At 37.5% G+C, this 24,743-nt stretch overlaps 2 protein-coding genes across 9 annotated transcripts in view; one reads left to right on the top strand and one right to left on the bottom strand.

Annotated features, from left to right (window-relative positions):
- LOC103718758 (receptor-like cytosolic serine/threonine-protein kinase RBK1) overlaps nt 1-22,043 on the top strand; it is a 27,137-nt gene extending 5,094 nt beyond the window's left edge. For 4 of the 7 annotated variants that reach the window (XM_088711090.2, XM_008807708.5, XM_039132636.3 and 1 more), the window contains 5 exons: nt 69-223; nt 293-372; nt 458-593; nt 1,468-1,617; nt 1,699-2,138. In XM_088711090.2, the coding sequence (XP_088567216.2) occupies nt 69-223; nt 293-372; nt 458-593; nt 1,468-1,617; nt 1,699-1,869 (692 nt within the window). In that variant the 3' untranslated portion in view covers nt 1,870-2,138. Of the gene's footprint in view, nt 1-68; nt 224-292; nt 373-457; nt 594-1,467; nt 1,618-1,698; nt 2,139-4,071; nt 4,208-21,839 lie in introns of those variants that run through there. The other 3 variants (XM_088711091.2, XM_026809147.4, XM_088711092.2) reach the window with 2 other exon arrangements.
- LOC103718757 (VIN3-like protein 2) lies at nt 3,421-24,743 on the bottom strand. Of its 2 annotated transcripts, XM_039132632.3 has the most exons (6): nt 24,451-24,595; nt 14,154-14,205; nt 13,917-14,020; nt 7,378-8,047; nt 4,813-5,135; nt 3,421-4,722 (listed from the first exon to the last, which is right to left on the bottom strand). In XM_039132632.3, exons 4-6 carry the CDS (start codon nt 7,896-7,898, stop codon nt 3,782-3,784), a joined length of 1,785 nt encoding a protein of 594 aa, XP_038988560.2. In that variant the 5' UTR covers nt 7,899-8,047; nt 13,917-14,020; nt 14,154-14,205; nt 24,451-24,595; the 3' UTR covers nt 3,421-3,781. The 2 variants fall into 2 exon arrangements, with proteins under 2 accessions (XP_038988560.2, XP_008805929.2); XM_008807707.5 differs by lacking the exons at nt 13,917-14,020; nt 14,154-14,205 and having other exon boundaries at nt 24,451-24,743.

Below are 24,743 nucleotides of genomic sequence, written 5' to 3'. Positions count from 1 at the left end.
GAATTGAACATAACAAGCTTGCATCACCTTGTTTTAGCTTAGTAATGAAGAGGAATTCAGTTGTTCAGGTTCGAAGGAAGGCCTTGAATGGAAGGTAAGGTTTAAGATTGCTTTAGGCATAGCAGAAGGGCTGCTCTATCTCCATGAAGGATGCCAGCGGCGCATAATCCATAGAGACATGAAGGCCTCCAACATACTGTTGACTGAAGACTTTGAGCCGCAGGTATTATTAGCAGCTTTTGCTCTCTTTCATTATTGGACTATTTCATAACCATGCAGTTTCTTTGCATAGATATCTGATTTTGGACTTGCAAAGTGGCTGCCAGACAACTGGACTCACCACATTGTGTTCCCCATTGAAGGGACATTTGGGTAAGCTCAAACCAATCCATTCCTTCCATTTCTGAAGCTAATCGAGGATGCTTGTTATATATCTAGCGATATGCTTATGATTTAGATATTTGGCGCCTGAATACTTCATGCATGGGGTAGTGAATGAGAAGATTGACGTGTTCGCTTTCGGGGTGTTGCTGCTCGAGCTGATAACAGGGCGAAGGGCAGTTGACTCTTCTCGACAGAGCCTAGTGATATGGGTAATTCTTAGATTTCACTTGGAACATTTTGCTTTATGTTGCGCTATGATGCATTATGAAATCTTTTATTTTATTTTGTTATGTTTTTAATGTTGCATATCAATGTGATTCCTAGGCTGCAAATGGGTTGGTGGGGCCATTGTGAGCCATTGTGATCACACTTAAATTCAGATCCAATATAATTTAGATTCCACTAGGTCTGTCAGCCAATTGGCTTGTCCGGGGCATGTCTTTAGGTTTAAGAACTCCTAAGATATTGGCTTGGATTAGATTGGCTAGATCCAAATCCGACACCATATGTTCAGATTCTGGAAAGGTTAATGTTGTGATTAGGGTAAAAGACAGTTTCTGAAAAATTTTGCTTGCGATTAGGGTACAGGATAGTTCATCATCCTACAACATAGACATCATGAGTCTAAACAGTATTTCATCCTATATCAAGTTAAATGCCTCATTCTAATCATAAAAAGTTTTGCTTCAGTACAAACTAAATGACCCTGCTTCTTTGCAGACGATGCAAGATAGTCCTCTTCATGTTCTGTTATTCAAATTTTTGGTCCAGGGATATAGTAGAAATATTCTAGAATATTTAGATATCCAATCCCTATTATTAATAACCCAACCGAAGTATTCTACTTCTCCATTGTTCTTATCAAACCCACCATAAACTTATAAATCAAGAAAAGATAAGTAGACCTGACCCATTGAATGATGATTATATCAGCTATTCTGATATTTAAATTCGAACCTGAAAGTTACTACTCTATGAAAAGTTACTAAAGTTTCAAAGAATCACAGTGTCTTGCAAAGCTAGTATTAGCATTATGGGGGAATTTTTCATTTCTAAGATATGATGCTTCTATGCTTGTCATAGGCAAAGCCACTCCTCGACACAAACAACGTAAAAGAACTTGCCGACCCTTCTCTTGGAGATGGTTATGACCCTGAAGAAATGAGACGTTCTTTATTAGTAGCTTCTATGTGCATTCACCACCTCTCAACCTCGCGGCCTAATATGAATTGGGTAAGCAAATTGTTCATGTTGCTCATCCTTAACCTTGAATTGGACCTATTCAGCTAAATGCTGAATGTCATATGAGTGTAGGTGGTCAGGCTTTTAAAGGGAGAGCAAGGATATGCAGAACTCATGGGAAGAGAATTGAGGCCTAAAATTGCAAGACCACCACTGTTTGACGCTTGTGATTCAGAGGACTACACTTGCTCAAGGTATCTCAACGATCTCCATCGGCACAAGCAACTTGCCTTGGAGCAATGAATTAGTGTGCAACCTAAGGAGTTCTTCTCTTTTTGTATATTAAGAGGTCCTTTCATGGTCCCAAATGTATGCATCGATGGAGGGACTGTGCTCGCCAACTACCTCTTGTAGTTGTTCCAAATCTAAGACTTGAAGTGTTGGATCTGCTCTAATGTGTCCTCTTCCCTTTGGTTACACTTGCTGGGTACAGTTAGCTTCAAGCAAGATTCATGCTCCTTATGAACATCATATTAGTTAAACTAAAGCGACACAGAAAGCTAAGCATCCTAGTATAGTATAATGTATGCACTCCTTTTGAAGTGTTTTGGTGGTTGGAGGACATCCACATGGTTGCACATTAAGAACTTGCAATTAGCATTAAAAAATAGGATTGATCACAACCTCCATAAGTGGTGCTCAACTCTTTCAGACTCAACAGACCATGTATCATGGGGACCCAAAGCTCAATTATGAGGACAATCTTCTTATTTAGCAATATTATTATATTCTGCTCTCTATCTTTCAGAAAATTTTTATGCTTGTGGTTAGAAGGTTTTATCTCTCTTTTGCTTGAGCATAAATTTTTAGCTATAGTGTCTAAAAATGTGGACCCATGTTATGTTCCTATATCTATTTAGCTTTAAGATTGCTTTCATGTTGGAAGATCTAATTGATTTGTCTTGCTATACAGCTGTATGCCGCAGCTAAAATAATGAATAATCTAAAGGCTCCTTAGGTTTCAGGATACCAAGCTGTTTTTATGTTCTATTTTAATTAATAATCTAAACCCTTTAAAAGATGCTATATCGGCTCGTTTCTTTGGAAATGATGCCATATGAGATCCGGAACCTGTTACAGAAAATTCATTTCGTGCATGCAAATTATAGAAATTTCTTTTTGCACTTTCTTGAGAGTCACAAGCTCTTTTAGATAACTATAAAGTGTTTGGTAAGAATTTTGAAACAATTTTCCGGCTCCCCACCCCAAAATCTAAGTTTACTAAGCTTCAGTGGTGTAAACAGAGTCCAACATCAACCAATGACTACTTTAGCTGTATCTCTCAAGTCACACAGGCCGGCAATACTGAAAAGCTAGAGTTTAATGAATGGAGATTGAAATTGATGGTGTGGTAGGGATCAGAATAAATTAGCAGATAGCCAGGTACATTATTTGTGAATGATTGCCAAAGAACAAAATTTTGCTACAAGCAAGACCAGTGTAATAACAAACACACACCATGTGTAGAGATAATACAGATATAGAAAGTCGTGCACAGCCAAATGATCAATGTGATCTTGTGTGTCACTGAGTTTGGCTTGTGCAATAGTATACTGATAAGTTCAATTTTTTCTTCATGCTTAAAAGGCGACAAGAAAACTAATGATGTGATCAGCTATTGAGGATAATTAATCAGGCCAAACTGCCTAACCAACATACCAGATGTTGCAACGAAGATAACTGAAATCAAACAATATAACTTATACACAAAGAAGAAAGATCAAACGCGATAGAAACGCAGATGTGTATCGTGTGTTTCCTGTGCTTTCAAATCAAGCATGACAAATTCACAAGGAAACGATGAAGTCTGAAAAGATTGAATAGATGGTCCATGAATTAGCATTGTAAAGTACCACATCCAACATCTAAATCAAATTCCAATATGCGATCCAATAGCCACAACAGGCAGCTAGTGTGAAACAGGAAAATAGATCCTGAAGAACCTAACAGTCAGTGGGGCCTCCTAGTGCGGACACCTTTTCCAGCAACATGCTTCTCCTTAGAAGGCAAAATGATCATCAACAATTTAATAAAATGAAATTTTTTGTTTTTGAATCTTAATGGAGTTCCACAGAAGCATTGCATTTTCCAAGTGAAGTTGCTTTCTGGCTCCTAAAGATCCACAAAATAAATGGCCACCTGTAGGACCCCAAGCCTAATGCCACAACCTGGTGCAGAAGCCTTTCCGTATGACCGGCTTCTCCTTATTACATATACCATCCATGAAAGCATCAACCAGCTGAGCAACCAGACTCGCAGGTTCATCTATAAGAACATCTATGAATGCACTCACCACCCTTCGTTCTTGTGCTGTCGCTTTCAAACTGAACCATGTGAGGAATTTCACACGGAACTCCTTCTCCATGTGTCCCTCGCATTCCAACCATCTGATCACCTTTACACAGTACTCATACTCCCTCTCTGCTGATTCCTTCTTATTGGCAGAATCTGGTGTACTATTAAGCCTATCGGATTTGCGAGGCATTTCCAAGGGAACAGATTTGGAGCTGACAAAAGGTACAGCCTCTGAAGATGGCCGCAAGTGCATGTCATTGTTGTCGCTGATGCCCTCTGATGGGAGAACCTTAGGATGGTTACTGTGGTTGCACTTCGGGAGTTTTGGAGCCTGGTTGTTATCACTCGAGTTTGTTGAACCCCTCTGTGAATCTGATTGAATGATCACAGGCGGCTCACTCATGTCCTGTTGCTGTTTTAAAGCTGAAATAAGATCATCGTCAATATAAGTGCTATCTGAGTTCCGAGTGGAGCATTGGCCGCTGTTCCCATTAAGGTTCTGCGTCACACACTTAGCCTCCCACTTTCCTAATTCCTTGGTGCTGCTGAAAGGAGACACCTTGAAATAATATTCAGTTGACGGGCTCAGTCCTGATATCATGATCTTTGTATCTGGCCTCAGGATAAGGCAGGTGGGTTCTTCAGGATAATCCATGGCATCAGAGTTTCGATGCCACAGAGTGCAGCCGATGATATTTTCTTCAAACATATTGTCTCTGGAGTGAAGGGAAACAACCACAGAAAATGGAGAGATGTCTTCAAAATGGATTTGGAAAGCCAAGGAACCTGTGCTAACTGATCCTGTGAATAAATGAGCAGTAGTAGGTTGGGTTTACAGGAATCCGATAAATTTGGAACAGTCTCAAGGTTAAGGAGAAAAAAGAAATTTACCTGGGGCTTTGAGGTCTTTATCAGCCAAGAGGCCTGCTGAGCTAGAAAGTATGGAATCTGCTGCTTCCACTGCAGAAGCACATAGTTTCTGAACTTCTGCACCACAATTAAGCCGGTTGACAATGCCCCTTGCCATGACTGTGGAAACTTTATCTAGAGGTCCAACTTCTTTCTTGAGTTTCTTTACAGCTGTATTCACAATATTTTGCATTTCTTTATAACGCTCAGTTCCTTTAAGCATTTTGTGGCTCAAAGATAATCGATCACATAATATGTCAACTCTCCTAGCATCCTTGGCAATCAATAGTTGTTTTTGCCAGCTTCTGTGGAACGCAAGATGCAAAAGAATGCCAATAAATTATATCACAAACATCTTCAAGATGATAAATAAAGCTAAATAATTTCCTTACCCTTATATGATGTCCTTTTCATCTAAAAATATCAAGAAGAGGAAAAATGAAAACAAAGGCTGGACAAGTAACCTCATACAAATGAAAGAGAAGATCAGCTAAGGCACTATTGTGGTATATTCTTTTCCCAAGCACCAGAACAAATTATCACTAAGAGCACTTGTTTATGATCAGAGTTCAAGATCACAATGCAGCTTGTAAGAGAATGCATTTTTATGATTGGACAGATTGTTTTGAACCGAATATAGTTACAATTGCCCGCCAAGATTGGTGTTTAAGTTTAAGCTTTTATAGTTATATGGATTCAACAAGAAAGAGAATATCAAAAATTCATAGTTTATAACACCTTACATCTTAGAAATATAAAGCTGCAGCTAAGACAGATTGCAAGGTAATCATTTTCTCAGTTAAATTATTCGTGAGAAAACAGAATATAGTTCTCATATGCATTTTTATCTTTAGTCCCATGCACACACAAATTAACTGAAACATTTCATTATATAGTAAAACGAGACCAATGTTCATTACATCCTGGTTCAATAAATAAAATTTAAATAAAATACATATCATCAAATACTATTTCATCTTTCTTAACCATCTACATTTTTTACCATACAATTGGATGGTATCAATGATCAGTAAAGCAGACCTAAAGACAACAGTTAAAGAAGCATTTGTACCAAAAAGCAATTAAACAGTTGTATAATTAAAAATTCTTCTTTTTCCCTGAACCTTCAAACTGAATTTTAACATCCCTTCTCAGAAGGCCATTTTCAGAGGATATCAAACATGATGAACAGACTTCAAATGATTTTACTTTCTCTATCCTAAATTAGTTCCAGATATTAATTCCTCTTATGTGCTTATTTCAAGTTCTGTCCTTCCTCGTACCACCACAGATGAATAAAATCTCACCTCGGACAAACTTACCACAAAATTGGCCTTTTGCTGCTTATAATTGTTACCTTAGGGGACCAATATCAGAAATAGATTTCTCTCTTCAAAAATCTTATAAATTCTTTAGCTTTATCTTGCACAAAGGCATGTTTGAAAACATGCTGGTTCAAATTCATGCACAATAGATTTTACAAAAAATAGTCTACAAAAATAGTATGTAACCTCCAGCGGGAACTACAAAAACATAATAATCAGAATAAAATAGCTAGTTTGATTGTACAGAATATCTGAATCACCACAAGAAGCTCTTGGAATATGGAAATGGCATAATGTCATATCAAGTTGATATCAAATATGAGTACAGAGTGCAATATCATACGCTACAGAAGCTACAAGGTGTAAAATTTAATCAATGATATGCCTTTGGTTGTTGATATTTTTATCCAATAAAATGTTAATAGTTTCTCAAAGATCTATAACCCAGTTAAGTCAAAAATTGTTAAATCAACAAGTTCCACGCGCGTTTCATACTTGAGCTATAACTTTCATAATGCAGAACAACTTACCAACAAAAAAACCATATCTGTCTCTCCCTATCTGTGTGCATAGATGTGTGTAGCTGTGCATTGGGCATGCAGGTGCGGGTGTAAGCACATGGATGCATGCAGGTGGGTGTGGGCATGGGGGTGTGTGGGCGGGTGTTGAGGGGAGGGGGGTGTCCATGAACATGTGCACACATGCAGGCATTCGGGCACATGTGTGCGTGCATGAGGGATCACCACTTAGCAAGAAATAGCACTAGGAAAGAAAGCAATGCAAGGAATAAGCAAGCTCAATGAGCAAAGTAGAAACTAAATTTGATATCCTCATGCTCAATAACTTCTACTAGTAAGCGCAGATAGTCTTTACTAAGATCATAAATACAGTACAAATATTGTATTTAATAATATAATAATAAGTATGCATAAAGTAAATTCAATAGGATCATATATTTAAGCACTAAGTTCACAAAGAAACAAATGGTCCAACCCCTATGCTCTGAATATAAGATAAAGAGAAATTCTACCTCCCCTTTTCGTTAGAAGGTAAACTAAATTCCCCTTTTGGATTATTGCTACAAATTATCTTATTGATTATCTACCTATCTCTGCATGATACTGCTCATGCAGTAATTAACTATATTATGAGATCAATGATCAAGGAATTTAACCACAAAAGTTTTCAAAGTACTTGTGAAGTGAATAGAATAATTATTTACCGCATCAGCCAATTGATTTTTCCACAGAAAACACAATAAAAACTGCCATCCAACTTTGGATAACTCCCATTCTTCAAAATGCCAGCACTCTCATGTTTAAGAGCACATTTCAGGTGGTAGGACATGCCACATGAATTACTCTGGTAAGGAGGATCAGAATTGCAAACCAACCATAGAGTAGGGTCCTTATTGTCATCATAGCGATAACAGATGCAGCAGGAACACCGCTTACAGTATCCATCCACTAAGCTCAGAGTGGCTCGGCAAGCAAGATTTTGACAGATCAAGGTGTCAACTTGCTCGTCTTTTCTCTTCAAGGGATCATGAGTTACATCAGTTTCAGATTCTAATGGTTGTTCCTTTTTTCTCTTCTTCTTTAATCCATTTGGGTTGTTTGGTGCGGCTGATGAAATGCTTGTTTTATCATCATTCTTTCTTCCATTCTTCTGTGACACCAGCCTAAGCAGATGCTCAATCATTTTAGGTTTTGTGACCCCAGTATATTTCCTCTCCTTGCCCATCTCCGCACAGATGAGTTGAAGAAGCTCTCTACGACTCCAGGACTGAAGAATTTCAGGGGCATTATCTGCCCACTTTGAAATTTCATGCACTAGCTCTCTCTTCTCCTCTAAACTCAACTCACTGCATTTTGCAGGATCAATCACGAAACCTGTAAGAATTGAAGGAGCGTGAGTTTCAGGAAAAATAGATAAAAAATTGCATTCCACTAAAGTATATGAGAACTGATAATATCTGTAAACATAATTCTTAACTTTGCAATCTTGTATCCCTAAAAGTAGTTAGCAACACTTTGGTGATGAGGTACTGCAAGAACTAACTAGAAATTGTTTATGGCAGACTAGAATTACAAGGAGAAGACCAACAAATTGCACCAATTGTTAACAATAATAGTGTTGTCACTGTTGAGCAAGATACCAAAATATTTATGTACCATCAATTTGTAAGGAGGGGAAATTTTATAGTGTGTCAGAAACAATGTTGAAAATCTCTTGTTATAATGTTCAAGTCTATCTCAGCAAAAGTGAACAATGACTGGGAGATTCAAGGTTTTCAACTAACTAGTTGAACTCGAAAATGCTGTGAAGAAGCCTCATGCAAGATTTTCATTGCAGATGATGGGGGATATTCTAGTGTATTATGACTGGGAAAATAGCATATGTTCCAACTGTTGTGCCTCTGGCCATCAAGTAGATTGATGTCAAATGACACCTCTATTATTTGGCAAATAAAAGGTGAACTAAACAACTGATGCAACAGATACAGCATCCTAGGCTTCTAGTAATGTGATAAACTGAGAAGTGAAGGGGTCTAAAATACATCAAGATCTAGAACACAAGAAAGGTCCTTAACATAGAAAGAGACCAAGGCAAGAAAGACAGACTGATAGGAAAGCAAACACTAAGAAAGCGGTGGAGAAAGAAACTTTCAATTAGTACCTAACATATATCATAGATCTCATCATGGGTTTGAAGAAAAATTCTCTAGAAATAGGCGAAACAACATTGATATAAACGAATCTGGAACAATCTTGTAAGATGTATAGACAAACAAAGTAAAATAACATGGCATCAGAAACAACCGGAACAACACAGTTTGGGGCGTACAAACCCAAACCAATGTCAAACCAGGTTGTGGCCGTTCTGGCCGGTAAGTGACCCAAACCGACCCTTACAACTCTAAACCGAGCACAGCCGTCCGATTCAGCTTAGTTCGGGCTGTTTGGGCCACCTCGTGACTCATCTCTTTTCTTAAAAGAGAGCTTCCAACGATAGGTTTTGTGAGGAAAAATCAAGGAAGACGATGATTTGTCATTTTGGGCCCAAATCAAGCCAAATTAGGTATAATCCCCCTTCCCCTCCCTCCTCTTCATTCTTCTCTGTTTTTTCATGCCTAAAATAGATCAAAAATTGGTAAAAGCAGTGAAAATCATGGAAAAAATTTGTAATTTAGCATGATTTCATGAATGTTGTAGATCTAAGGGTGATAAAGCATTGAAGAAGAAATCATGATTTTTCATTGATCAAATAATTTTTAGATTAAAAAATATATGTTAGTCAAAATTATTATTAAATAAAATAATATTAAAAGTTAAAAAAGTGGTAGCATATTTAGGGGTATGCACAACTTATTTAAATTGGGCATAGTTATGGCTACCAAAACCTAAAGCCAAGTTCAAACAACTTTCAAACGTGTTGATTAAGATATATTATCCTTGGTAGGGTTTTAGTTTAATCCGAAATATAATTAATTTTTTCAATATTTTGTATTAAAGATTATTTTTATCTAAATATTAATGAACAATATTTAAAAATCATAAATTATGAAGAGTTAGTATTCTATATAGATAATGTAGAAGTATTTTCTGAAGTAATGCAATCATTTTTTGCATTACATTATAAATTATCTAATTTTAAGTATCTAATTATTCAAATAACTATTAATTCAATTAAAAATCATGAAAAAAATGGGAATATGAATGAGTAATTAGGACATATTTTCTAAGACAGCATGCATAGCTTTTACATGATTTTATAAATTATCACATATATTATGTGAAATTAAATTATTAAAAACAGCCAATTTATCCAAAAATATTTCAAATTTTATTTATTTGTTAAATGTATAGATCCACTTTATGTAATTTTCAGTGATGAATAGGATGATTTATGACATGTATTCGTAAAACTTGCAATTGCAAAAATAGATACAAAAAGAATAAAGATACTGATGTATATTGAGAAAATGATGTCATAACTACGGGCCAACACCATTGGAGTTGCAAGGGGTACAATGTAGAGTGGAGAGAGCGTGGGTTGATGAGATTGCAGCAGCATTTGGTTAGTTGTTATCCCAATGTAGCTGTATGTAAGAAAAATCTATAAGAGGTCGGACAGTTGATGAAGAAGCACTTTCATGATTTTAGAAAGAGCAATAAAAAAGGGTAAAAAAATAAGCAAAGATTGATCTTTGAGCAGCTAAGCCACTATAGACTATAGGGATCTATAGGACTATGAGGAATTAGATCCAGATAACATGCAGGAGGCTTAGACTCAGGCTGCTATAAAGGACAGTCTGAATGATCAATGGCAAAGGGAGAAGTTTGCCAAATCAGGGTACAATTTGGATCCTTAAACTAGGAGGGTGATCCGATTCTGGATCCGCCAAGATAGACCTAAGCTACAAGAGAAGCCAGTTAGTGAGAGAGGTTGTTGGTAAAAGTTCGCAACTAGATAGCATCTATATTTGGAGTTTTTACAGGTGAGAAGGGAAAGAAGTCCAAAGATATAACAAGGGTCGCCATTTATGTGTTGGATTCACGTGCCTTCCCAGTAGAGACTCAAAGTAGTAAAAGATTGATTCTATCACGCTAGATTAACGTGAGTAACCGTTTTACTAAAATAAAAAAAGATTGATTCTATGCTTGTCAAGGATAGGAAAATATACGTGGAGAGCTATTGCTTCATGATTTCACTACAGCCACATCCTTGCAAATATCACAAATAACACCTACCTTTTTGCTATCAACTCCATCCAAAAAGGCAGTCTGGGTGTTGATCCTCTTGGACTGAAGGATATCTATGACGGGTTGCTTGATGATAATAAGAAAGAGCAAGAGAGATGGATAGCCTCCTACCAAAGCAAGTGGGACATTTATGGTGTGATATTGATGTGTGATGGTTTGACGAGGTGCCACAAATGAAGCACCATCAAATTTTTAATATATTGTGATAAGAAAACATTCTTTCATAAGTCAGTTGATGCTTTTAACAAGGTGCATGATGCCTGGTACATCCTGATCTTGATTTAGGCGATATTTTGGGCTGTATATTTTCAAGATCTCATGTGCTATCCACTACATAGACATAATGCTGATAGACATTGATAAAATCTGCAGTGCGAAGTAGGTGGTAGAGACAACCTAGGCTATCACTAAAGATATATAACCACACAAGAGTGTTGGCTTTGAACTAGCATATCAAGGGTGAGATAATGAGGCCAGCAATCACCCACTTTGCCACGCACAATATTGCACTCGATAGTCTCATCAAGAAGAAAGCGGACCTATATCAAATATTCGTGAGTGCTGAGTGGCAAGATAGTAGATATATTTGTAGTGGCAGGGAAGAAAATCATCTGGAAAGGTCAATTATAAGCTAGCAATTCTGAAAGTAGGCCGATAGAGTAGTTAAGGCAATTGCGCCCCTATATTGAGTGCTCAAAGCTACGGATAGCGAGATGCACTCCCAGATGGACTTGTTGTATCACATGGCTACGGCAATGACCACCAAGGGAGAGATCACGTAGGCAAATATAAAGTATCTACTAAGTATATTTACATCATTAAAAAGATATGGAATTACCAGGTGGATAGGAAGTTGCATATAACAAGTAATCCAAGTACAATCCTCAATGCTTATTAATTCTTAAAAAAAATTAATAGTGCAATCCTTGGCTTGAGGGCCAGTAGTAGCAACCAAATCTTGAAGAGCAAGGATCACCTCCTCGATCAGCTAATATCATCAAAAAGGAAGCTGAGATGAATATAGAGCAATGCGCAGAGCGACACATGCCATGCTCATAACCATGGAGATCAAAGGAGAGGGAATAAGGATTGCAAGGTTATATATCCGAGACATCCATTCAATGATATGATAAGAGATGCTAAGTAGAGGTCATTATCGAACCTGATCCAATCGGGGAAGCAGGGCTGGTCAAAGTTATAGGTCTAGTCGAGCCACCCAGTAGAGCTAGATAGGTAGGGACATCCAAGAAACCAATGCAGTCTTTCGAAGTAGCAAGAAAGGGAAAGTGAAGAAAGCCGCAAAGCTGCTGGAATGAGCCCTTAGATGACTAATTGGCTAGATTATCTTGTAATACGAGCGATGATGCTAATGACAGTTCAAGCTATGATGCATCTAGTGGATAGAGAGGTGGCATCAGACATGGCTACGGTACATACAATTTACAATCACCTAATCTGATTCAATTCACTGACAAGTCATGTGTCACTCATGCTATTCAAGATTATGGACCATGAAACATATCATAAGGCCCACAAAGATACGATAGCTTATAGGAGACAACCCCTCGAGGTGGTTCAGGAGATGACAATATTACAACTGATAAAATAGCATGTAGAGTATGATGCCTAGATGTATCCAAATCCTCATCATACACCAATCCTATTATGCACAAGCAGGTTACGCCCCGTATGCAAATCCTTCATTTGAGTCCTTGCTTGTATTCGAGCCACTACTACCCTCTATGGTCAACCAAATTATGGGTTAGATTCTACTATCGTGATCTTCTCCCAAATGGGAGTGGAATAGCCAAGCACAGTATCAAATAGAGGATTAGTGTCAGGGTGGCAATGCAGGAAGAGAATGCAATAGTGGACACAGTATCTAGGTTGGGGTTATATCCAAGATCCGACTATGAACAAGATCCTAATGTCTACAAACATCATAGACCCTCCACGAGGAACTAGATATCGGTATGGATCTTGTTATTCAAATCAATTTGATATATATTTTCAAGCGCAAAATATGTATTGTCTATGTTTAATTATTACAAATATATATTTAATTATTACAATTGCATCCATTAAGTACAACCTCTTGGGACCAATGGGAAATAAAATATTATTAAAATACCATTAGAATCATAGTTTGAAGATATATAAACCTTAAAACAACCTTCAAAATAAAAACAGGGAAAAAAAGGTAAAAGACAATTAACTAATAGCGAACCAATATGCATCCATATACTGAGTATTAATATAGTTTGGCTCGATATGCACCTATCAGTATAGTTTCTGATATCGAGATTGCGGACCTTGTTCAATAATATTCACACCAAACTATTCATGGAAGCTATCTAATTAAATTTCTTAAGCCAAGCTGAAGGGGCCAATTTGATTCTATATATAGTTGGTTTTTCTTTTTGAGGAGTAATTTGATCCAATATATAGTTTGGTTCAAACTCAAAGCATGCTTAGGACAAGTGAGACTATGAGGTGGCTGCATAGAAACATTTTATGTTGATTCCAGTGAAAAAATTGTTATGGGGGTGGATAAAGTAAAGAAACACTAAGCAAGAGCACAAGATTGCTCATCTTGATGCTTAAACAAAATCTTATACGAAACAAGCTTCTACAGAGAAAAGCAAAAAACAATTAAGCTTTCCTCTATGTGATTATATTGACATGATTTTGTGAACATACTTGCATGCAATAAAAATATTTCAACTATTAGAGTAATTCAATCTCAGACACAGGTTTCTTCAGATTATAGTGAATACCTCAACATGTGTCTCCTATCTCTAAGAAATATTGGCGATCTCTCACATGCTTTACAGCTTTTGATAAAAAAAAATAATGGGGGAGTAGTTGGCTGGTTTCCTAAGGTGGTCAGGAATTTTTGATAAGTAGGAAACTTAGAGAAAAACAGATAAAGGTCCATCAACCTGAGAGCCAATAAGATAATCTGAAACCTTAGAAAGCACATTTATTAACTCACCAGAACCATGTTGCCCAGTTTCAACCTATGTAGTCGCACCTAATAAGGATAAAAGATTCCAACAGGAAACTGGTCTTGGGCAGGAAAATTCAAAAGACAGCATCCTAGGCAGAATAGAAAATAAAGATCATGAAAGACGATATTAGTTGATAGTAAAGGACAAAAGGTGGGTGGAAAGGAAGGAAAAGCAAACTATGGTGCTTCAAAAAGGCAAGTTCGACCAAGACTCATGGTTACCTGGTAGTAGGATGCTAGACCCCTTCTGTGCCAGCCTCATATTTAATTCACCCTATATGTGGAAGGACAAAGTATACAATCAAAACCTGAATTTCTAAGTAGAGAAGCCCGGAATAATGTTGTTGGACAAGTTTTAAGCAACTTTCGAAAGTGAGCAGCTGACGATGTAAACCATTATTAAATAGGTGTTCAGGACAAGACGACATCTCATGAATATGACAATGCTTGCGCTCAGCAAATTTATTGATGTATATGTAAAAATGACCATGGAGGCAAAAATCTAAAGATCAAGGAAACTTGCAGTAAATGAGATTGTTATATAAAGCATGACAAGTCATCAATAGATATAACATAACAACCACCACTTTAGGAAGGAATAGGAGAGATGCATGAGCAAGGCTAGAATTTTAAATTATATAAGTTGAAGAGTTAAAAAAGAAAAATGAATGGATCCTCATTCCTTACACTAAAACAGGTAAAATGCTGTCCTATGAGAAGTAGCGAGCTTGTAGCCTAGGGTACCGACAATCCTATCATATGTTACCATAGCCTAGGTTTACATTACTTCACTAGGGTGGATGGCAACAGATGAGCCAGATGAACATAAAATCCTACTATTTTTATCCATGCATGTAAAGGGAAATCAAGAACAATGGTTGACCTAACACTTGAACAACTCAGGATGATGGAGTAAGGAAGTGACATTTGGAAAAAAGTTGTTATATGTACCTATATGAGTGTCCATATGTGTACACATACACAAACATATATATGCATATACATATATACATGTACAAGAATATATATATATATATGCATATATATCGAGGATCCAAATCTCTAGGATCGGTACCATATCTCATGTCTGATGGTACGACACAATCCTCAATATAGGGGTGGTATTGTCCCAATAAAAAATGCAAAAAAGTGTACCAAGTGGGAATACATTAGTACAGGATTGGATACCCCAACATGGTGCAACAAGGGCCCAGTTTGCCAAATACCAATACATACCAGCCCCTACCATACTGGTTCAGGGGTAGTATATCATATGCCAGCAATATGGGGCTTGTAAGCATGAGATTAGAAAACTTGGTGTCTGCATGTGTATGTATGTGGGTGTGTTTGTATGTGGGTGCATACGCACATATATGTATATGTATATATACATGAATGCGTATGTGTCCGTGCATATAATATAGATGACATATTCATGATGTTAAACATATATAACAATAAAATTAGCACAAGAAACACAACACCTGAATTTCAGCCACCCCACACCTAGAATTACGACACACACATCACAATGCACATATATACAACAAACTCACAAAGAAATGAACACACAATCATCACAACAGACAATGCGTTCAATCACCCACATGCACATACACAGCATACATAGCCTCAATTATGTCCATTTTTTGCACCTCGGCATCTTAATGAGGCATATGTAAGGCACATTTTTTAAACACCTCAACAAAGTCGCCTCACCTTGAAGTAGGCAAGACACTCGGGTTGCACCTAGATATGTATTGCACCTTAGCATCTCTTTACAAATATTGGTTAGAAATAAGGAATCTTTGGGTGGTCTCTATACAGGATTTCTAAAGGTAGGGAGGCTTCTAGAATGTGGACTTAAGTAAATGTGTAATCAAAGATCTTCACATGTCAAGTTTCTAAGGAGTCAACTATCATATAGGGATGGCAACAGACCAGGTATGGGTCGAGTAGGCCATTACCCGTACTTGCCTCGAGGTAAGGCAGGCTAGGTAAAGTCTCGGAATGGGGCAGGGTGGGTAGAGTTAAGGCAGGTTGGACAAATTGGGCCGGGTAAAGCTACAAAAATCAATTCTTTGCATACAAATCAATTCTTTTTGCCTTGGGGAGGGAATTTGGAAAAAATTATATATATATATATATATATATATATATATATATTTGGATCGAGTTCGGAGCAAGTTTTATCATTATCCGTACCCACCCCAGATCGGCTGAGGGTTGTGTAAAACCCACCCCATTAAGATCAGGCCACATCGGGTACCCAATAGGGTGGAGTAAATTGGCACCCCTATTGATGTTTCTCCTCCTAATAAATGCCACTTATCCAACAAAAGGCAAATGGCTCCCACCAACAAATTCCCATGCATGAAGAAATAAATGGACCTCAAATAAAATATTCTTTGACCTGATCCAAACTGAAATATACATTAAGAAACCACAACCATCAAGCCTTTTCTCAACTATCTAGGGTCAAGTTTATGGATCTTCATTCACCAAGTATTCCTATTTAGGGATACCTTTGATATTATTCCAAGTTTATCCATATCCTTCATCACAACGTCCATTGATGGCACCTTAGGTCTTTCCCTCCTTTTCTTACCAGATTCAACACAAAACAAAGTACCTCTCCTCACTGAAAATAGAATTGGAAAAATAAGAAAATAAGAGAATTCTTCTCAACTAAAAATAAACATATGGGACAATAGTACGAGAATCAAGAGGTTGCTAGTTTACAACCTGTGCAGAGAGTTCAGGGGCGGCCCAATGCATTTGGGGGCCTAAGGCGAACTCACTAAGGGAGGCCTTTTTTTTAATAATAATTTTTTTTAATAAATCAAGAATAACTCACTAAGGCGAACTCCAAGTATTTAACAATCTTTGTATGATTCAGTGTTGGAAACTATAAATTTTATTGTGACAAATCGTAAGTCAAGAACAAACTTAGCATATTATGGAAGTTTTTTCTTCATCCATTAAATGTCCATTGATAATTAAAATACTGAAATATTAAACAATTCTCCAAAGTTAAAAGGCATTCCTTCACAATTAGATCGAAAAGAGGAGAAAAGCTTGTAGAAAATATGAAATGCATACAGAAGAATTCACCCAGCCATGAATTAGCTGAAATTTGGAAACTAAAGCACACCTTCATCAAAAGGCAATTCACTCAGAACTTCATACATAAAACATTTCTAAAAACTTATAGTCAAGACTATGGTTAAAAGACAGAAATTACATAATGCACTGTAAAAAGTAGACTAGAAAAAATGAACATTGGACTTTGTAAAAGAAGCTAAAGGCAGTCTTGAGAAACAAAAGGAACAGCATGAATCCCTGATAAAATCAGAGTCAAAGAGGTAACTAGTAAGGCCTCCAGAAGTCGATCAGAAGACTGAAGTCGAAAAGAAAAAAAGGGGGAAGTCGGAACTCATCGGCTGGAGAGGGCAAAGGGCCGACTGCCGAGAAGGAGAAGAGATGACGTCACTGACACGCCAGCGACGCCACCTCCCTGATCCCTCATCACTCTCTTCAACTGGGCTTATGGGCCAAGTACCGACGGGGAGGACGGTGAACGAGCGAAGTGAGAACCGAGGATGGCGAACGGGCGAACCAGCGAAGGACGGAAGAACTAATAAACTAAGGACTTGCAATAGAGGGAGGAGCACGCAAGAGAACGGATGGTGGGGGATGGGAACGGTGCGGTTGCGGAAGAGGCAAGGCAAGGCACGGGCTTGGCATGGAGAAGGGGCGAAGCAATGAGGCTTGGACGATTATAAATATGGAATGGAAAGACGAGGACCTCCATTAGTGGCCGCTTAGAAGCTCAAACGCAGGGTAGAAGACGATCTAAATATTGGTCTTGATAGAATTCTAGATATAGAGATGAGAAAGCTGGATGGAAAATTAAAAAAGCTGCAAGGATCTCATTCTCACACCACACCAAGCGTCACAAGGTGTAGAAGAGGATGGATAAAGAAATTTGCAATCGATGCTTTTCTCCTTATAAACCACGAAACTGGCAGACGGTCATTCCTTTTCAGCTTTTTTTCAACTAGATAAAACCAAAGTTTGTATTTGGCCGAGAAGTTTATTCACAGGAGGAGGAGGAGAGAACTCGGTTTTGTGTGGCCAAGCTGATCTGTTTTCCCATGCTTAGCATGGCATGCTCCACGTACATCCACCCCTTCAGCCCTTTCCTCTGACAGCAAAGAGAGAGAGAGAGAGAGAGAGGTCACTAGGACAGAGGCCTCAGTTTACTTCACAGAGAGAGAGGTCACTAGGACGGCAGGAGGACAGTTAGGCAGTAGCTGGAGCCTGGAGCCGCTCATAGGCACTAGGACGGAGGCTTTAGTTCACTTCACAGAGAATTTTTTCTTATTTGGCAATCCCAGTCTCCCGCCTCTCGGAGGCCTTTCATTGGGCCGAGGCCTTAGCCGACCACCTCGGTCGCCTAAGGCTTGGGCCGGCCCTCAGAGAGTTAAAGAGGACTCAGCAATGAGCGAGAACTTTGGCAACATTAGATAATCAAGTCTAGGAAAGCTTGAAAGGCAAAGGAAGAAGCTAAAGAAGAAGGCACCCCTATATGGACAAATTGAAATGAAGGTTAAGATGGTTCATGTAATAAATAATGACCACTTTCAATGAGTTTAGAATATTGAATGTGCTTCACAAAAAGAAATAAGTATATTATATAATGAAGATATGGAAATTGGTTTACAAATTAACATCCACTACAAACTTTTCAAAACATTAAGAACATTTAGGACACAAAAGGTAAGCTTAATGCATAACATAAAAGACATCAGTGATAGTTGATGTGATGACCAGGCCTAAAGTAGGTGGACCCGGGCGTGCCTTGCACACGAGGCTGGGCAAAAAAAAGATCCCCATGCAAGTTCGCAAGGGGAAGTGGACTCCTGGTAGGAGTCTATCTTCTTCCTTAATCCCGTCAGGCAAAGGACTCTAGGGTCATGCTTTCCTTCTCTAAACTCTCTCTTGTCTGTAAAAACAACCCCCTACCTCCTCTGTAGCGTCCATCTTCGAAAATCCCTTAATTAGAGTGGTGAATCGAGCTCTTCAAGAGAGGATTTCTTGGAGATTTTTGGTTGATCCGCCCATAAGATCTCGCTGGAGTCAAGGAGAGAAACCAACTTGGCAAGAAGATGTTGAACAGGATACCCTACCCCCAAGTTCATAGATCGAGAAAGTCCAAGACCAATAGAGGTAAGAATTCCTGCACACAATTGCTTATATGGATAATATGTATTTTGTAACACATATCGATGATTTTGGGTTTTGCATCATTTGTCAAATGATTCCTGATTGATCTTTGATATGAATATATATAAATATAAATTTCTTTCTTATATAGACGTATCAAATATCGATGATTTTGGTTGCTTGGATTATGATTTTGGTTGTTTGGAATATGATGCTGGTTATTTTGAAACTTGGTAAGAAATATAATATAAAATTATATTTTTTCTGGCATGAATGAAATTGAAAATTTTGATTGCTGAATAAAAGAATTTGAACTAGATATGTTATGGATTGCCAGTCATGGGTGAATTGTCACACATTGGTTTGCCATCGCGAGCCGAAGCGCGAATATTATGGTTTGCCATCGTGGGCCGAAGCGCGGATATTTTGGTTTGTCACCATGGGCCAAAGTGCGAATATTTTAATTTTGCACGATGGGCCAAAGTGTTGATTTTGTGATTTGCCACCCCAGGCTAAAGCGTAGAATTATGGTTTGCAAGAGTCAAAGCGTGACCATGGATAGTCCAAATTAAAAGGATAATTATTGATCAAAAATGTGGTCAATAACGGAAGATAAAATACATGACACCACTATTGAACAAAAATTTTAGACTGATGATATATCTAACATGTTTCTCGAATAAGTTGTATGTTTGATGATGTATATGCATGCATATGTATATGAATTTATTTGAGCTATGTTGAATAATTGTTATGAGGTTTTATGATTTTTGCTTGCATTTTGATATGGTTTATAAGATACATAGTGTCGAATGGATCGAGCATGGAGTTCAAGCATCATAGTTATTAGTTAGATAGTTGATCTTCTAATATCAAATAAATATTTGAATCTTTATAATTGAGTAAACTCTTCTAATAATGGATTTATTTAGTTAGACTACCATGGTTAAATTTTATGATTAATTTAATTATTCTGGTGCTATTAAGAACTTTGTTCAACTTATAGGCATTACATGATCTTTAGTGCATCGCTCTAGAGTTCAGGCGGCCGTGTCATATGGCCAACCCAAATGATGGGTTCGAAATGTAACAAATGTGGTATCAAAGCATAGGTTTAAGATCACTAGGGACTGTGATATAGCATCAAAATTTAGGTTTATGATCACTAAAGATTGTGGCAAAAGTGATCCATTAGGTTTGGCTTTTGACGGATAAATTGTCTCGAGTGATAATCCATGGAGAGTTGCATAGCGAAAGTGTGGTGGGTAAGTCACTATGAAACTGGTTGGAAAACATCAATTTTGACTCGGAGAGTGTTATGATAGAGAGGATTTAATTCAAATCATGGACACAATACTTAAGAACTCAAGGATTGAGGTAAGGATTGAGTATCTTCAACCCTTTGAAACCTTAGCTACATTAATTTCAAGGATGAAATTATTTTAAGGGAAAAATGTGATGACCCGGCCTGAAGTAGGTAGACCTGAGCATGCCTTGCATGCAAGGTGGGGGAGGAAAAAAACCTCATGCAAATACGCTGGAGAAGGTGGACTCCTGGTAGGAGTCCATCTTCTTCCCCAATCCCATCGAGCGAAGGGCTCTAGAGCCATGCTTTCCTTTCCTAAACCCTCTCTTTTGTCTATAAAAGCAACCCCTACCTCCTCTCTAGCATCCATCTTCGAAAATCCCTTAATTAGAGTGGTAAATTGAGCTCTTCCGAGGAGGATTGCTTAGAGATTTTCTATTGATCCGACCACGAGATCTCACCGGAGTCAAGAGACCAATCATCTTGGCAAGAAGATGTTGAACAGGACACCCTACCCCCGAGTTCATAGATCGAAGAGTGGATCGGTGTTTGTTGTACTTGAGTCTAAGACCAACAGAGGTAAAATTTTTGCATGCAATCACCTATATGGATAATATGTATTTTGAAACATATGCCAATGATTTTGGATTTTGCATCATTTGCCGCATGACTGCTGATTGGTCTTTGATATGAATATATATAAATATATATTTTTTTTATTATATAGACGTATCAAATATCGATGACTTTAGTTGCTTGGATTATGATTTTTGCTGTTTAGAATATGATGCTGTTTGTTTTGGAATTTAGCAAGAAATGTAATATAAAATTATATTTTTTTCTGGCATGGATGAGATTAACTAATTTGATTGTTAAATGAAAGAATTTGGGCTAGACATATCATGGATTGGCAGTTACGGGCCGAATCGTGATACATTGGTTTGTCATCGTAGGCCGAAGTGCGGATTTTATGGTTTGCCACCAGGGGTCAAAGCATGGAATTTGTCGATCATGGACCAAAGCATAACCATGTATGGTCCAAATTAGATGGATAATTATTGATCGAAAATCTGGTTAATAGCGGAAGATAAGATATATGAAACCACTATCGAACAAAGGTTTTATACTGACATATTTGACATATTTCTTGAATGAGTTGTAGGTTTGATAATGTACATTTACGTATGAATATTTATATGGATTTATTAAGCGTTGTTGAATAGTCGGTATGAGATTTTATGATTTTTGCCTGCAATTTGATATAGTTTATAGTTAATTTTTATTTTAAATTTACTATGTCTATATTGGTATGAATCTAGAGGATTCTTACTAGGCTGTAAAGCTCACACCATCTCTTTGTTTTTTCTTTTCAGGGTTGCACGATGCTTAATCTCGAATGGGTCGGACATGGAGTTCGAGCATCGCAGTTATTAGTTAGATAGTTGATTTTCTAATACCAAATGAATATTTGAATCTCTGTAATAGGTCTTCTAATGATGGATTTATTTAGTTAGAGTATTATGATTAAATTATATGATTAATTTAATTATTTTGGTGCTATTGGAAACTTTGCTCAACTTATAGGCTTTGCATGATCTTTAAAGCAGTGATCTAGGGTTCATGCAGCCGTGTCACATGGACAACCTAGGTGATGGGTTCGAAGCATGACAAGTAGCAATAGAGGCATGTTAGGATAATAGGCAATTGAGTCTACATATATTAGGAGAAGAAAATTTGTTTGATTTAGTAGTGGGTTAAGATGTGATTGTAGTATACAGGTTGTCAGAGGACTGCATATCACCTAGAAGAAATGTGAGCACTTAGGTAAACACCTAGATGAATTGTGCTCATCAACAAATGAATTAATTAAAAACTTGCAAATAGTAAACATTAACTTGAAAGTTATAAAATAATTAGAAGAAAACAAAAGAATAAAGGTGATTGCAAAACAATTTCTCATGAACCTGAGGACCTAGTTGACATGTTAAGAAGTAAAACAGCAACTCCCCCAAGCTATACAATAATAAAAAATTGTTCTTCCAAAAAAGATGCTGAATGATTCAAATTAATGCAACATGCCACTCTACTAGATGGAAAATTAAAACAGATAGAAAGAAACAACTAGTCAAGAATTAGTGAAATTGTAACTAAGTGTTTGAGCACCATTAAGAAAGATGGTGGAGGTTATAGTCTGTTCACATAACCTACCTAAAACTCCAACATGTGAACTATAACCTCCATTTGGATTAATGATTCTTAGTCTCTTTTACACCCATATGTTATGTCAATATGTTGCTTTGTCCTTAATTTGCTACAGATATAAACCCATGGGAACACTTTGGACATTTTGATACACAATATTAATCAGTTCAAATTAAGGTCTTTCTTTGAGAAAGAACCAAGATTAACTTTACTGAATTAAATGAACAGAGCATTTTTGGTTAGAGTGGACATGAAAGTTTTCTTTTCAAATAAACAGTTCATTTCATCAAATTACCTTCTTTGTTAGAGTTTAGACAAAATAATTTGTAAGCATAATCAATTCATTACAAAGCTGTAACAAAATTATCATGGCTCTTCACTGGAAAATAGCTTTATGCGGCTTTTGTTTCTGTAAGTTTTACAGCCAGTGGAATAGCAATTTACCAATAACGATTTCTAACAGCCTCTCTAAACCTCAAATGTCCTGGGCTTCCCAATTCACTCACTTTGGGATGTCACTTCAACATGCTTTCAGGTAACAGTAATTATGAGGGATCTTGATCATCCACCTTTGAAAGAAAAGAAGTTGTTCTAGATTAGAATTATGTTTACAAGACTCAGCTTTCTCAAATGTACACTAGACCAAAATCTTTGCATACAAAAGAGTACTTTTAAGCATATATACTTTAAACTGACATAAGGGGATCTTGATCATCAACCATAAAGAAATTGTGCCATTTAAAATCTTTTCTTATCCATTCAACCTTAACCCTTCTTAGATGTAAACTAAACACATATCATTGTATAGATAAGAAAACATGTTTCCACCAATAAGCTCTTCAAATTACCACCCTATAAACTATTGACATCCAGCATGCCAACACACCGATCCATCCACTTAGCAGCACGCAACATTCAGCACATGGGCCTTGTTGGGGCTCCTCTTTTGATGACTATGGGACATGAGGAACTCTCATAGGCAGCCATGACCGATAAAACATATTTCTGCTGATTAAATTAGCAAATCTAAGAACATGGCCTACCAAAGTAGCTAAGAAGCTTTAGAATATTTAACTTACTGAATGTCCCTTTGTTTTGTGGAAGGCTTTGATTTTCATTACCTATATTCAAACACCTATCTTTCCATCCAGCATTTGGAGATATTCAGACAGACGAAGCCCACCAGTGACTCCCCCGAGCCAATCTCAAAAACCAAAGAAGCCAAATTTCTATAACCAGAGTCAGAGCTCAAAACATTGCAAGAGCATGTCATGTTTGAAAATTTCTCATGCAGATCCACCAGCATTGTTGGAATTTTACGCTTACTACAAAGGACCGAGAGGCAGGCTTATGCTTTTATTTCTCAAGCAACCCTCAACTCAACTTTATAAACAAAACTAGTACTCTTGAGAGTAGGTAACCATACAAACCAAAACCACACCCAAAAAATGCAGATCGTCACGCCCCCATTAACGAACAATACACAAACTCTACAATAAATTGCATGCATTACCCTGTTCAGAGAAAACGAAAGTTGGGAAATAGGACCCATTCTTAAGCAAAAGATACTAAACTTGAAAGGCGCCACAAAAAGCACAAAGCTGCCTCTTTTATCTCAAAACAACGCAAACAAAAGCAGCAATGCACCATCTTTCGTGCAACAAAAATCATGTCTTGAAGTAAGAAAGAGGGAAATGTGCGGAATGTAGAGCGGAATGGAAGAATGTGGGAGAGAAATCAGCGGCATTGTCAGCGGAAGAGAGGGATTAGATGGCTACTGACCTGAGAAGATGGATTCCATGGCTCCTCCAACCCAGTGGAGAGGAGAGAGGGATACTCTCTTTGCTAGGCCTCAAAGCTGTGGTCCAAAAAAAAAAGAGAATGGAGAAGGGTGGAGAGGAAAAAACCTAGAAGGGTATTATCACACACATAGAGAAAGAGAAAGAGAGAGAGAGAGAGAGGAAGAGAAAAAGGGTGGAAAATTTGCTACATTGGCGTTACTAGAAACGGCGAGAGAGTGGCGTGGGATCATCAGATGGGTTGGTGGGAGTGCATGGTCTTTCCGTTCTTTCCCC

This window comes from Phoenix dactylifera, chromosome 14, assembly GCF_051530095.1.
Source record: "Phoenix dactylifera cultivar Ajwa chromosome 14, Ajwa_hap1_PhDact_Kaust_v1.1, whole genome shotgun sequence".
Classification (NCBI taxonomy): domain Eukaryota; kingdom Viridiplantae; phylum Streptophyta; class Magnoliopsida; order Arecales; family Arecaceae; genus Phoenix; species Phoenix dactylifera.
This window is presented reverse-complemented; position numbering and strand designations above follow the sequence as displayed.